General features: G+C 47.2%; 1 protein-coding gene across 2 annotated transcripts in view; it reads right to left on the bottom strand.

The window, feature by feature from the left end:
• The window catches only part of DIS3L2 (DIS3 like 3'-5' exoribonuclease 2), a 249,347-nt gene extending 234,427 nt beyond the window's left edge, over positions 1-14,920 (bottom strand). The window contains exons 1-2 of one of the 2 annotated variants that reach the window (XM_087872024.1): positions 14,713-14,834; positions 5,734-6,449 (exon numbers count right to left, since the gene is read on the bottom strand). In XM_087872024.1, coding sequence (XP_087728150.1) covers positions 5,734-6,430 — 697 coding nt within the window. In that variant the 5' untranslated portion in view covers positions 6,431-6,449; positions 14,713-14,834. Of the gene's footprint in view, positions 1-5,733; positions 6,450-14,712 lie in introns of both variants that reach the window. The other variant, XM_087872025.1, reaches the window with a different exon arrangement.
• Between the last annotated feature and the right edge of the window lie 959 nt (positions 14,921-15,879).

The raw sequence follows: 15,879 nt of genomic DNA, 5'->3' as shown, positions 1-15,879 counted from the left end.
AAATAAAATAGAACCACAGCAAGGAATAACAAACCACACGCAATAACAAACACAGATCTAACATGATCCTTGGGGTGAATCACATCAGGTAAACCCATCAAATGTGTCTGTTTTATCTAAATAACGGGAGGGATCTGATGTCCTGGTCTCTTGCAAGAAACAACACAGATAGCTCACCCCAGCTGGCTGGAGAGGAAGGTGTTTGTGAGCGTTTAAAGCCAGAGGACACACAATAAGCGCTCCACAATAAATTCAAGATGCAACATTTCTTTCGACTGAAATCGTTTTTTTCCCCCCCCAACACAAACACGTGGCCATGGCGACCAAATGTCCTTTACAGAGGGATGAACGGACAGGAGGGAAATTCAAAAGCCAGACCAGGTCGTCCTCAACTTACGACCCACAAATCTCAGCCCAAAATTGATAAGAAATTATAAGTTGGGCCCCGCTTTACGACTTTTCTGGCCCCGTTCGTTAAAGCGAACCACTGCAGCTGTTAAATGAATAACAGGGTTGTTAAGTGAATCTGGTTCCCCACCCCCCACCCCCCACCCCGTTGACTTTTGCTTGTCAGAAGGCCACCACAAAAGTGACGACACTGGACACTGCACCCGTCATAAATATGAGTCAGTTGTCACGCATTGGAATGTAAACTGGGTGACCGCAAAGGGAATGCGACAACGGTTGTTAAGTGTGAAAAAAGGGGTTTGAGGGCATTTTTGTCTACCTATCGAATCCTTGCCAAGGATAGGCAAATCTGGATGTCTGACGGTGTTACAGATATCGTCGCAGGATGGAAGCAGTTCCAAGTATAAAGCCGCCTTCTGCAATTGACCGATGGCGAATTTGTCAATGCCGATGGACTTCAAGTGTGGCTCCAATTGTTTTGCGATTGCACCCAAGGCGCCTATGACTATTGGGACGATCCTTGCTTGCCTTTGCCACAGTCGTTCTATTTCTATTTGTAGGTCTTTGTATTTTGTTATCTCCTCCAGTTCTTTCTCTTCTATTCTGCTATCGCCAGGCACTGCCACATCCACTATCCAGATTTTGTTGTCTTTCTTAGCGACAATTGTTAAGTCTGGATTGTTGTTGTTGTTGTTGTTGTTATTCATTAAACATGAAACTCGGTCAACTGAACATTTAAAAATGTGTCACAAACATGGACTGGCGCTGATGGTTAATACGGGTTGCTGTCAGCATCTTAGATATCAACCAAGTATCTTCTTAAGATGTACGATGTTCCGAGTAGCGCAGTTTTCCGCTGGTGTTATTGCAGGAAGCTGCAATTTCTTGATGTATTTTGTAAAATTCCTGGACATGGATACCAAGTGCCCCGATGACAAGGGGTATTATTATGATTATTACGATTATTATGTTATTATATTATTATTATTAGCGATATAAGGAGCGGTGCGTTTAATAATTAAAAATACCTCCACAAGGGATTCAAAGGCACCTGTGATTAACTGGAACCCTTTCCAAATGAGTCACCATGTAAAGTTCCTTCACCGGAAAAAAACAACAACCCTGCACTGATTCGCTCAACAACGGTGGCGAGAAAAATCGCACAACGGGGGAAAACTCGCTTAAAACAGCCGGCTTGCTCAGCAAGCAGAAATTGGGGGGGCTCAACGGGCGGTCGGAAGGCGAGGACTTTCCTTTTGCAGAGTCTCATCGGGCGCGTCAGGCTGCCCTCAATGCTTCAGAAGGTCCCGTCGTCCGTCCGTTCCCCCCCCCCCACAATCCAAGCCTCCACACCGGATCGCCCGACGTGGTGAGCGCAAGCCAGATTCGAAAGCCGAAGCCAAAGACACCGCTTACTTTTTTGGCAGCCGGAGGGCGATTTGGCCCCGAAAGACATTTAGTAGCAGGGGAGCTAAAGGTTTATCCAAATATCTCTCGGCCTCTGGCAGGGCTGCAACCTCTGCATTGGCAAGGAAGGACGGGATGCACACCAGCGGTTCTAGCAGGACTCTCCGTGACCCGGCTCCACCCTGCTGGTGACCCCCAAACCACCTCCTCTCCCTGCCTCCAACCTTGGTGGCTTCCCATATTCGATAGAGATGCCTCCATCCTTGTTGATCCAGCTGCCAGACATCTGCCACCCTCAGCTTGCCGCAAGGACACCGTAAACCATTTCTCCTATCCACCCACCCCGCTTTTCTCTCTTGGCGGAAGGGAAAGCCTGCTGGGCTATAAAAAGATCCAGAGATGCTTTAGAACAGACTGCAAGGGGGGGGGGAATGAAAATATATATATATTAAAAAGGAAAGGAATAACACGGTCAAAGATATTGCTTCTTTGCTAGCTTTGGACGAGGGGAGGAAAACCTCAGGAAACGTTCGAAAGAAAGAGGATGGGATGATACGCCAAAGGTGGGAGGTTTTTTTCTCAAAAGGCAACCGGGCTTCCTTTGTTTTTCCTTGAAGAGGTTTCGCTTCTCATCCAAGAAGCTTCTTCAGTTCTGAGTGAATGGTGGCGGGTGGAAGGATGTATATGTTCTCACCTAGGCTTCCGCAGGAGCACGAAGCCGAGTCCCCGTCCCGATAAACCCCTTTGATTTAATTTACAGTGAATTCCTCTCCAGCCATGTCTTTCCTCTCCCACAGTCTTTCAAGATAGTTCACAATTACGTAGCTGTATCAGGCTTGGCGAGTGGCCAGGCCGATATCTTTCAAACGCCGCAATACTTGGCAAGAATGCAGGAATGAACTAATTGTCTCCTGCAAACTCCACTCTCCTCTTGCTCCTCTTTTATTCCCTATGGGAGGGGCCCTTCATCGTCCACCTGTGGCTTTACTCCCAAGTCGACCCTTGTTCCTTAGCTGTTCCCTTCGTCTGGCAACTCTGTGCATGTGCACTCTGGGAACAGGCTCCAGCTGTTCGTCTGCCTCACTGATGTCTGATTCCGAGGGCAGCTGATACCTGTCAGACGGCCCTGACCCCCTCTCTGCCTCCGATGCAGAGCACAGACAACCAGCTCTCACACCCGCGGCTAATAACTATACAAGGCTGTAGTTTTCACTAAAACAGACAAGCCTCAAAGCGCCGTTAAATTATCAAAGAGTTTAACGTCGGCGGCTGGCGTCCCGGAGCCCAGGAGCACCAACTCACCCCAGCGCCGCTGAAATCGGCAGTCCCACGTCGCGCAGCACTCAATCAAAGTATTAAGCGCCACAAAAACGGCAGAAATTCAGATTAAAAGGATTTAGTGAAAGAACAAAAGGCACTCAAGTCTGATCCAATTGACTGAGTGAGAAGACTGTGGAGACTGGACAAGGGAGGCGTGACCCCAACTGTAGAGGGAAAACGATTGGCACTCAGTCAAACCAATTAGAGTGATCTTCTCCCAGACGTCGGAATGTCAAAGCAGCGAGTCAGGAAAATAACAGAGCATACGTGCCCCCCATGTATGCGCCCCTGCACTTGCGCGCACGGCCCCCCCTGCACATGCCCCGCCCCTCTGCACATGCGCAGCAGAAACCAGCTCTCCGGCAGGAGGCGTGCGCGCATGCACAGTGAAGCTGAACTGGGGTGATGGCTCGCGTGCCCAAAGAGAGGGCGCTGTTATGCCACCTCTGGCACGCATTCCATAGGTTCGCCATCACAACTATAGGGCATTGCATGCCAAAACAACTAGACACTGGTAGTTTTTTTTCCTCGTGCTATCACTCGGCTGAACACCTGAGTCTCACACCATCGTCTACGTGTATTTACCCAAGTAGTAGGGCTGTATTACGATTATCCTTCTCATCTTCTCTGCTACTCCCTTTTATTGGTATCATTATCATCATGAAGATTATTATTACTCTGCTTCTGCACTGGGAACAAATTCCACGTGTGCCCAATCACACTTGGCCAATGACTAGTCTATTCTGCCACGGGTAGTCCTCGACGTACGACCACAATGGAGCCCAACCTTTCCGTTGCTAAGTGAAACGTTCGTTTCAGTGAGTTCAGTGCCCCGTTTTTAACGACCTTTCTTGCCCCCATCGTTAAGTGGATCACTGCAGTTTGTTAAATTCTGTTGTTTAAGCGAATCCGGCTTTCCCCGTTCGACTTGGCTTGTCGGACGGTCGCAAAAGGAGATCACGTCACCCCGGGACAGTTGCAACCCTCATAAATAAGAAATCGGTTGGCCAAGCATCTGAACTGTGATGACACGACTGTGGAGATGCTACAACGGTCGTAAGTGTGAAAAATGGTCACTTTGTCACTTATTTCAGGGCCGTTGCAACTTTGAATGGTCACTAAATGAGCTGTTGTAAGTCGAGAACCACCTGTATTCTACAGCTATTATCTGGGACGCACTGAGGACACGAAAGCAAGCTAAACACTCATCCATCTCACACCCAGATTAATCTGTGGTTAATCAATTGACTCCCCGACAGAAAATCCACAAAACGTTAAGATTGCCCCACCCACGCCAAGGTGGATGCGTAAAATCCAAACTCCCCCACACATTTCAACCGGCTGTAGACTCAAAGGAGAAGCAAAAGTCGTGAACGGAGGAGGCTGCTCCGATACCCATAATGGAGCCTGCCCATTTCCAGTCCCGGGATGGCAGTCGTAAATCAAGGACTACTTGTATATATAAACAGGCAGCAAACCCCACACTCCCTTCTAGCACTGATAAGGTTGCTTGGTTGGGTTATGAAATGTCTACAATAAAACAACCGAGCTCAGACAGCACAAAGGATTCCCCTCCTCCTCCTCCTCTTCCTTCAAGCACTGATGAGATTACCTAGTTGGGCAATAAAACGTCTCCAAGTTCAGAGAACACCAAGGACCCCATAATTCTCCTCTTCCTCCTCCTCCTCCTCTTCGTTCAAGCACTGATGAGATTACCTAATGGGGTAATGAAACGTCTCCAAGAAAACAATCAAGCTCAGAGAGCACCAAGGACCCATTATTCCTCCTTCTCCTCCTCCACTTCGCAAATCCACTCCCTTCTAGCGCTGATGATGTTACCTAGTGGGGTTCATGAAACGTCTCCAAGGAAACAATCAAGCTTAGGGGGCACCAAACTTCAACCACAGTTGAACCCTGAGCTACAAATTGGTTGCCACGATATAAAAAAAGATGTTGAGACTCTAGAAAGAGTGCAGAGAAGAGCAACAAAGACGATTAGGGCACCGGAGGCTAAAACATATGAAGGACGATTGCAGTTCTTCCTAGTTTAATGAAAAGAAGGACTAGGGGAGACATGATAGCAGTCTTCCGATATTTGGGGGGCTGCCACAAAGAAGAGGAGGTGTCAAGCTATTCTCCAAAGCACCTGAAGGCAGGAAAAGAAGCAATGGGTGGAAACTAAGCAAGGAGAGAAGCAACCTGGAATTAAGGAGAAATTTCCTGACTGTTAGAACAATGAATCAATGGAACAACTTGCCTCCAGAAGTTGTGAATGCTCCAACACTGGAAGTTTTTAAGGAGAAATTGGACAACCATTTGTCTGAAATCGTATATGGCTTCCTGCTTGACTAGAAGACCTCCAAGGTCCCTTCCACCTCTGTCCTTGTCATTCTGTTAATTTCTCTCTTCCATTCGACGCCTCTCACTCCACCGAGAGTCGCTAAGGCCCTCAACTCCTGAGCAGCTCTTAAGCCACCACGAGGTGCAATCCCAGCGGCAACGGCGGGTCTCCAACCAGGCTCTGGAAAGCCACGGCTTCCTCAACCCAAACAACCAACCTTGGCTGGCAATCAATCATCTGAGATACCATCAACTCACCGTATATCGGCCGAGGTGATAAGAAGCCGGCGCTCGCCGAAGGCAGCTCCACGCTCAGTTGTCCTGCGGGGGGACAGTCACCGGTTCCATCCGCCGGAGTCGCCGGAGGGTTTCTCCCATGCTCCTCTTTGTTCCTCTCTCCAGATTTGGAGGCCTTCTGCTGCGAGACCACCAGTCTGGACAAGGCCTCCTGCCCGCCCAGTACAGGCCAGGTTTTCAAGAAGACTAACGGACCTCCGGGCCGATTAGAAGGGACGTCCTCTTCTGCGGCTGCCTCTTTTTCCTCTTCTTCTTCCTCCTCATTCTTCCCGGCACCGGGATCTCCTGGATGGAATTGCTGCTGCTGCCTGTTGACCGAAGGGTCCTCTTTGCTGCTTCGAAGCCCCTCGAAGCTCCTGAGATCCGGTTGGATGGATTGCAAGGATCCCGCAGGCGGAGCCCTGGCTGACTTCATCCCGTTCTTCACCGGCGCTTCTCTGGCGAGTCCCCTTTTCGGCGACGGCTCCGCCGCGGAGTCCGAATCCTGCAAGAGGTTCTCCTCCAGCTGCAGCTTCTGAGCGATGTGGTTGAGGTAGGAACGGAAGCGTCCGCTGTGGTGCTTCTGCACGAGCCGGGCGTAAGCGTTCTTGTACGGCTTGCTAGGCCCTTCTCTCCCGCCATGGCCAACAGGGCTGTGGACGCGCCTTTGAGGCTCCATATTCCCAAAACGCTACTGGCTGAAAAGGAGCACAAATATAAAGGTACACCAGGATAGTATTAAGATTTTTTTTTTTTAATTTTGATTTATATGCCGCCCTTCTCCGGAGACTCAGGGCGGCTTACAGTGCGTTAAGCAATAGCCTTCATCCTTTTGTATATTTATACAAAGTCAGCTTATTGCCCCCACAAACTGGGTCCTCAATTTACCTACCTTAGAAAGGATGGAAGGCTGAGTCAACCTTGAGCCTGGCGAGATTCGAAGTTACTAATTGCAGACAGCTGGAGTTAAATTACAATGCATTAGTCTGCTGAGCTAAGATTGGACACTTGTTCTAGCTAACCTTCAGAATAAAACAATTACGGGTAGTCCTCGACTTACGACCGCGATGGAGCACAACATTTGTGGGCAAGACAGTTGCGAAGTGAGTTTTGCTCCATTTTACGACTCGGCGGCCACCATTGTTAAGGGAATCACTGCAGTTGTTAAGTGAGTAACACGGTTGTTAAGTGAATCTGGCTTCCCCATTGACTTGGCTTGTCAGAAGGTCGCAAAAGGGAATCACATGACCCCCCGGGATACTGCAACCGTCATAAATACAAGTAGTCCCGGTTGACTTAACGACCAAAATTGAGCCCAAAATTTATGTTGCTAACTGAGAGTTTTGCCCCTTTTTATGTCATTTCTTGCCATGTTTATTATGGTAAGTGAATCACTGCAGTTGTTAAATGAATAACATGGTTGTTCAGTGAATCTGGCTTCCCCATTGACTTGGCTTGTCAGAAGGTCGCAAAAGGGGATGACGTGACCCCCCCGGGATTCTGCAAGCGTCATAAATGTGAGTCAGTTGTCAAGGATTTGAATGTAAATCACGTGACTATGGGGATGCTGCAACGGTCACAAGTGTGAAAAACCGTCATGTCACTTTCTCAGTGCCGTTGTGATTTCAAGCAGTCACTAAATGAATGCTTGTATTTCCGTTTGTTCTGTAGTTTTGCTATACATGTAGTCCTCGACTTACGACCCACAATTGAGCCCAACATTTCTGTTGCTAAGCAAGACATTTTTTTAAGGGAACTTTGCCCCATTTTACGACCTTCCTGGCCACAGTTGTTAAATGAATCAGGGCCGTTGTTAAGTTAGTGACACGGTTGTTAAATGAATCTGGCATGGACTTTGCTTGATAGATGATCTCAAATAGGGGATCACCTGATCCGTCATAAACATGAATCAGTTGCCAAGCAATTTTGATCACGTGACCCCGGGAATGCTTCAACGGTCGCAAGTGTGAAAAACTGGTCATAAGTCACTTTTTCCAGTGCCGTCGTAACTTCAAACGGTCACTAAGTGGACTGCTGTAACTCAAGGACTACCCGTACTTCCTTTTTTTAATTTTTCCTGTAAGTTTTGCTATAGAATAAAAAAAATACAGTGATGAATGGAGAGGAATAATCGAAGTACTGGGACAATTTTAAAATGTGTGAAATAGAGAGCAGCAGGTTGGCGGAAGGCTGAACAGAGAGTCCGTTCTTAACAACGAAAGTATTCGTATTAATAGGAATAAAATAAGATAAAATTGACAGCAGTTTTGCTGTCAAAGGGTAGGACAACTCAACCTTTTATTTTAATGACTAGCGAGTATTTTTAGTTTCACCTCTCAGTCTGTAATGAGAGAGAAGTAATCTCAGTTTCTCTTTGTTATTATATGCTCGCAGCCAGTCTCAGGAATATTATGCTAATGTCATCAAGATAACAAAAGCCTTATTATCCATCCTGGAAGAAACAACCGACTTCTCGCCTACATGAGTCAAATTGTCAATTTTTTTATATTTCATCAACCTTTGGTCGTCGTATCAACAGACGAACCCCTGCAATTTATGGAAGTGTTAAGATTGCAGAGCGTCTCATTTTTATGCTTGTCATTTTATGCTAACGTGCTTGTGAAAAGGCACAGAAGAGGCTGTGCTTCCTGAAAATGCTCAGGAGGATAAATCTATCTCAGCATCTATACTGCTCAAAAAAATAAAGGGAACGCAAGCAGAAGGCATCCGAGATCTGAATGAATGAAATAGCCTTATTAAATACTTTGTTCGTTACATACAGGAGTTCATACGCTGCTCAAACAACTAAAGGGAACACAAAACTACTGTATGTAACGAAGAAAGTATTTAATAAGGCTATTTCATTCATTCAGATCTCGGGTGTCTTCTGCTTGTGTTCCCTTTATTTTTTTGAGCAGTGTACTTCTGTCCTACTATCGCAGCCCCATTGAGAGTATCCTGACATACGGCATTCTTGCATGGTACGGGAGCAGCTCTGTAGCGGACAGAAAAGCTCTACAGAGAATCATTAAAACTGCCCAGAATATCATAAGGGCTCCAGCTACCAGCCCTGGACGACATCTTCGAATCTCGCTGTTTGAGGAAGTTGCATAACATTCTCCGAGACTCTTCCCATCCTGCTTACAATCTTTTTGGACTGTTGCCTTCTGGCAGAAGAGACAGAACGATTAAAACTTGGACCACACGTCTTCTGAATAGATTTTATTCCAGAGCTATAATTGCACTCAATGATGAACGAAAGGGCCACCATCAGTGAGCTGTTGGACAGCATTACTTGGTCTGTTGTGTGGATGTTTGGGTGGTTTAAGGGTGGGGAATTGTGGTGGGTGGGAGTGTGTTTGGGGATTGTTATGTGTGTTGGACTTGGTCTTTGGGTGTTAAGCGAATTTCGTTGTATGGGTATACTGTGTATACACGTACAATGACAATAAAGTTATTTATTTATTTATTATTTTATAATGCCCTATAAACGGAGGATCTAATGGGACAATTCACTTACAATTACTTTACTTTACTTTACTTTACTTTACTTTACTTTACTTTACTTTACTTTACTTTACTTTACTTTACTTTACTTTACTTTACTTTACTTTACTTTACTTTAGTTTAGTTTAGTTTAGTTGATTTGTATACCGCCCTACTCCCGAAGGACTCAGGGCGGTGAACAGCCAAGCAATAAAATACATAAATACACAAAATTTAAAAACCAGATAAAATCAAATTAAATCATTTTGGCCCGGACAGATTAAAACACCCCAATAATTTAAAAACAGATTAAAATTTACATATTAAAAGAACTTTTCTAGTTCTTTGGGAAGTGATTTTTCCAATCTTAGTGTTTAAGATCCAGCTGCCTGCAATTACTGCGAGTTCAATTCTCACCAGGCTCAAGGTCGACTCAGCCTTCCATCCTTTCTAAGGTGGGTAAAATGAGGACCCGGTTTGTGGGAGCAATAAGCTGACTTTGTATAAAATATACAAAAGTATGAAGACTATTGCTTAACACATTGTAAGCTGCCCTGGGTCTCCGGAGAAGGGCGGCATATAAAAATAAATAATAATAGTGTCAAGAAAATGCAGTGATGCCTTATTTTATTTATACTTAATTATAGTACTCTATGTTACCCTTGCTTGGCAACGTACAAGGAGTCCTCAAGTTACAACCACAACCGAGCCCCACATTTCTGTGGCTAAGCGATACAGTTGTTACGTGAGTTTTGCCCCATTTTACGACCTTAGGCGGTTGTTAAGTGAATCAGTGCAGTTCTTAAGTTAGTCACACACAGTTGTTAAGTGAATCTGGCTTCCTTCATGGATTTTGTTTGTCAGGTCACAAAAGGGGATCACGCGACCCCGGGACACTGCGACCGTCACAAATACAGATAGTCCTCGACTTACAAACCACAATGGAGCCCAAAATTCCTGTTGCTAAATGAGACATTTGTTAAAATGAATTTTGCTCCATAAATGGAAAAATAGTCAAAACTCAAAACCTTTTTTTCAGGGATGTTGTAACTTTGAACGGTCACTAAATGAACCGTTGTTAAGTCGAGGACTACCTGTATTTGCTATGCTTTGTTTTAAAATTACTAAAACGAGAGGATGTTCACCTCTGCTACTTCCTCATTACAACTAATTGTAATCTCTTAGTGCAGTGTTTCTCAACCTTGGAAGCTTGAAGATGGGTGGACTTCAACTCCCAGAATCCCCCAGCCAGCAGCGCTGGCTGGGGGATTCTGGGAGTTGAAGTCCACCCATCTTCAAGCTTCCAAGGTTGAGAAACACTGTCTTAGTGGGACATGTTTTTGCTGCCGTTTAGTCCAGACGGTCCTTGACTTATGACCACGAGTCCAAACTTTCTGTTGCTAACCAAGGCAGCTCGTGAGTTTTGCCCCATTCTGCAACCTTTTTGCCACACTCGTTAAGCAAATCACTGCAGTTGTTAAATGAATCGTGTGGTCATTAAGCAAATCTGGCTTCCCCCCATTATCCGAAAACAGCTGGGAAGGGTTCAACAGGTGATCACATGACCCTAACAAGAGTGCAACCGTCATAAGTACAAGTCAGTTGCCAAACACCCAAGGTTTGACCACATGACCATGGGGATGCTGCAACGGTTGTAGCTCTGCGAAACGGTCGTAAGTCACTTTTTTCCAGTGCTGTCATAACTTTGGTCACTAAACGAAAGGTTGTAAGTCGAGGAGGACCTGTAAACCTGGGTTCCAATCACCAAAAGAGGAGATTCTTCCTGCTCCAGAAAACATCACAACTGCCACACCAAACGGACGATCACGGATACAATTCGGGGACCGTTTAATTTTGGCTGGTATGTGCCAGCTGGGGCACATTTTTTTTTTCTGGATCAGAAAGCTCTGGCAACCCTGCCTGATGTCTTGCTCCCTTTGCCACACAGACTTCTGCAATGCACTCTCTACATGGGACTGCCCTTGTAGACTAACCCAACTGCAGTCAACTCATAAGACGGTTTTAGCATCACTACTGCAACGCTCTCTACATGGGGCTCCCCCTGGGGTGCACCCGGAGGCTCCAGCTGGTCCAGAACGCGGCCACGCGGGGGATTATGGGGGCGACGGGGCGCTCGCATGTGACACCTCTCCTGCGCGAGCTGCACTGGCTCCCGGTGGTCTTCCGGGTGCGCTTCAAGGTGTTGGTGACCACCTTTAAAGCGCTCCATGGCTTAGGGCCGGGGTACCTACGAGACCGCCTTCTGCCACCAATAGCCTCCCACCGGCCAGTACGCTCGCACAGAGTGGGCCTCCTCAGGGTGCCGTCCGCCAGACAATGTCGGCTGGCGACCCCCAGGGGGAGAGCCTTCTCTGTGGTGGCGCCCACCCTCTGGAACAACCTCCCCCCAGAGATACGTACAATAACAGACCTCCGGACTTTTCGTCGGGCCCTGAAAACTTATTTATTTCAACTAGCTGGGCTGGCTTGAGTTAAATTTTAAACTGATTTTGAATTGGGTTGTTTTTAAATTACGGCCAAAAATATTTAATCATTTTAACCTGTTTTTAAATTTTGTATGTTCTGTTTTTTACTTTGGCTGTTCACCGCCCTGAGTCCTATTGGAGAAGGGCGGTATAGAAATGGAAACAAATAAATAAATAAACCACCCCGGTGCCTCATTAGCTGCCAATCATTTTCCACGTCCAAATATAATGTTATCATTTCTCTGCAAAGCCAAACACAACGCAGTACTCCGTTCCCATTTGAGGTCATCCGCTCCAATCCATATTTCAGCTTGTTGGACCAACCCAGAAAGAGAATCTTTAGTCTACATTTTGGGAGTGGGACGAGGGCATAAAAGCCCCCTTATGACTTAAAGCCCCACCACCCATCAGATACCAACATGTCGATATTCTGCCAGCAATAAAAAGTATCCCGCGTGGGTGAGAATTTATACTGTGCTGGTGCTTGATTGCCACTTTGGCTGGAAATTGTAAAAAATGTCACTATGATTGGAGGTGTGAATACAATGGCATTGGTTTGAATTAGGGAGGTTTTGGTTAATGTGCTTAGCTGTGGTTATTTTATCCCGTATATTACTGCTCTGTGTCCTTCGAAAGGGACAATACACACATTTTTCTACACCATGTAACATTTAAATCTCCATATGGTCTATTCTACGTCATCCCCTGGCCCAAAGCGGTACACACAATTTCTTTGGCAACAAGAGCCAATTTGGTTTATTGATGAAGGCATCAGATTAGAAGCAGGAGACGGTGAGTTCTAGTCCCGCTTTAGGCATGAAAGCCGGCTGGGAGTCTTTGGACCAATCAGAACCAGAAGACAGGGAGTTCTAGTTCTGCCTTAGGGATGAAAGCCGGCTGGGAGACTTTGGACAAATCACTAGGAGACAGGGAGTTCTAGTTCTGCCTTAGGCATGAAGCCGGCTGGGAGACTTTGGACCAATCGCCAGGAGATAGGGAGTTCTAGTTCTGCCTTAGGCATGAAAGCCAGCTGAGTGACTTTGGACCAATCACCAGGAGACAGGGAGTTCTAGTTCTGCCTTAGGGATGAAGCCAGCTGGGAGACTTTGGATCAATCGCCAGGAGACAGGGAGTTCTAGTCCTGCCTTAGGCATGAAGCTGGCTGGGTGACTTTGGGCCAATCACCAGGAGACAGGGAGTTCTAGTTCTGCCTTAGACATGAAGCTGGCTGGGAGACTTTGGACCAATCTCCAGGAGACAGGGAGTTCTAGTCCTGCCTTAGGCATGAAGCTGGCTGGGTGATTTTGGACCAATCACCAGGAGACAGGGAGTTCTAGTTATGCCTTAGGTGTGAAAATCACATCAGTGTCTTTGGGCCAATCACCAGGAGACAGAGAGTTCTAGTCCTGCCTTAGGCATGAAGCTGGCTGGGTGACTTTGGACTAATCACTAGGAGACAGGGAGTTCTAGTTCTGCCTTAGGCATGAAGCTGGCTGGGTGACTTTGGACCAATCACCAGGAGACAGGGAGTTCTAGTTCTGCCTTAGGCATGAAGCTGGCTGGGTGACTTTGGACCAATCACCAGGAGACAGGGAGTTCTAGTCCTGCCTTAGGCATGAAGCTGGCTGGGTGATTTTGGACCAATCATCAGGAGACAGGGAGTTCTAGTTCTGCCTTAGGCATGAAGCTGGCTGGGTGACTTTGGACCAATCTCCAGGAGACAGGGAGTTCTAGTCCTGCCTTAGGCATGAAGCTGGCTGGGTGATTTTGGACCAATCACCAGGAGACAGGGAGTTCTAGTTATGCCTTAGGTGTGAAAATCACATCAGTGTCTTTGGGCCAATCACCAGGAGACAGAGAGTTCTAGTTCTGCCTTAGGCATGAAGCTGGCTGGGTGACTTTGGACCAATCACCAGGAGACAGAGAGTTCTAGTTCTGCCTTAGGCATGAAGCTGGCTGGGTGACTTTGGACCAATCACTAGGAGACAGGGAGTTCTAGTTCCGCCTTAGGCATGAAGCCGGCTGGGAGACTTTGGACCAATCACCAGGAGACAGGGAGTTCTAGTTCCGCCTTAGGTGTGAAAGCCACATCGGTGACTTCGGGCCAACCAATCACCAGGAGACTATGAGTTCTAATCCCGCCTTAGCCACGAAAGCCGGCTGGCAGAATTTGAGCCAGTCCCTCTCTCTTAGTCCAACCCACCTCACAGGATCCGTTGTTGCGGGTTAAAAAAAAAAGGGGGGGAGGAGTAGGAGGAGGACGGCGTATTAGATACCTTGAGTTATTTGCAATAACCATAAAAGCAAGGATGCCAGTCAATACATATAAAAAGTTGTGTTCCCAGCAGGGAACCCTTCCGAGGCTGCCTTTTCCTCTCTCCCAGATCTGGAAAACCCAAAGGCTGGGATTTCCCAGTGGTCTCCCTTCCGCTTCCCACCCAACACCCCCCCCCCAGTCCCCTTTCAAACCTCGCCATGCTCTGGAGAATTGCCACCCCCTGAGCTGCCCTGGATTGTGGCTTGGCTGTGTTGGCCTGGAGAACTCCCCACATCCCCACTTTTGCTCATTGCATTCAGGTCTCCTGCGTGAGCAGCGGGGTTGGGCTAGATGACCTCCAGGGGTCCCTTTCCCATCTCTGTTACTGTTATTATTACTGGGGAAGCTGCCATATCCATCCATGTATCCCCTTATTTGAAAAGGCCCAAACATTTGGAGGGGAGGGGGCTGAGGGGGGGTCGAGGGGGGCAATTATTAATTAGGGGTTTGCAAGGAAGCCTATTGGGGGGGGGTCTCTCTACCCACCCACCCATATAGCATCGCCTGGCAGCCTGGCAGGGCTTCCCAATGGGGAAGGGGAGGGGCTAGGTAGCCCACCCCTGGGGGGGGGGAAGAAAGAGGGGGGAAGAATGGAAGGAGAATCCCCTCCCCCCTCCCCAAATCTCAACCCCAATGGGGCAAAGGGGAACCCCACCACCACCACTAACTCACCTGCCCAAACTCCGCACTGGCCTCGGCATCGGCTTCAGCTTCCCCACTTCCGGTTGGCCTCTCCTTCCGGGTCAACGCCCGGACGGCCTTCTACGGGTCGCGGCGAGGCCTTCCCCCCCCCCAAAGCTCCAAGCGGGAAGAGCGAAGTCGAAAAAGCGTTCGCTTGGGTTGGCCGGGACGCCAACGCGAAGGCGCATGCGCGCGGCTTGGCTGCTGGGTCTCTCTCTCTCTCTCTCTCTCTCTCTCTCTCTCTCTCTCTGCGCCTTGTCTGTGGTTCCCTGAAAGGAGCCGAAGTGTCGGTTTAAGAGCTTTTTTTATACGTATAGGAATTAAAAAACCAGAGCTTTATGCAGATATAATTAAAAAAGAGCTTCGTGCATATATAAATAAGAAAAAAATATGCATATATAAATGTTAAAAATTATGCATAGATAAATGTTAAAAATTATGCATAGATAAATTTTAAAAGTTATGCATAGATAAATGTTAAAAGTTATGCATAGATAAATGTTAAAAATTAATGCGGGGGCATCCAACCTTAGCAACTTTTAAGACTTGTGGATAGCCTGCTTTTGATTTAAACCTTGGCAGAGCATTTTAATTATTCTGGTCCTATGCCTTTTTATCAAAGGGCAGGTTGCAAATATATCAAATAAATACAGATTATTACAGCATTCCCCGCAGTCATGTGAACAAACTCGGTTGCGGCATTCCAGAGTCCAGGGTCCGAAGTTGGGGGAGGGGGAAGGAGCCGGATTCACTTGAATGACTGCATGATTCATTCAACAACTGTGCTGATTTGCTTAACAATGGCAAAACAATTGTTGGAAGAAATATCCTTCTGGGTTCAGCTCCAAGTGGGGAAAAAGACAGTGGAAACATGGAGACTGCTTGGAAAGATGGTTTAATGGTGGACAGGATCACATGGCTTGAGTTCCTGAACAGAAAAAGGGGCGACATACAGCGAGTCCCTGGATTTTATGCTCTCTCTGACTTTGAACTTTCTGGGGCCCAGAAAGAGTATCGTGATTGGTTGTCAGACTCCCAGGGGATGGGGGTCTTAGCTAGCCTTGCTGGCTGATGTAATCTTCCCAGGTGCCATGTGGTGAGTTTCTGTTGCTAGATGGGTCCTATTGTGTTGCAGATGATGGTCCATTGACAAAGGTG

This window comes from Pantherophis guttatus, chromosome 6 (assembly GCF_059756535.1).
Source record: "Pantherophis guttatus breed Tessera chromosome 6, ASM5975653v1, whole genome shotgun sequence".
Taxonomy (NCBI): Eukaryota; Metazoa; Chordata; class Lepidosauria; order Squamata; family Colubridae; genus Pantherophis; species Pantherophis guttatus.
The sequence above is the reverse complement of the archived record's forward strand: the minus strand, read 5'-3'. Positions and strand labels throughout refer to the sequence as shown.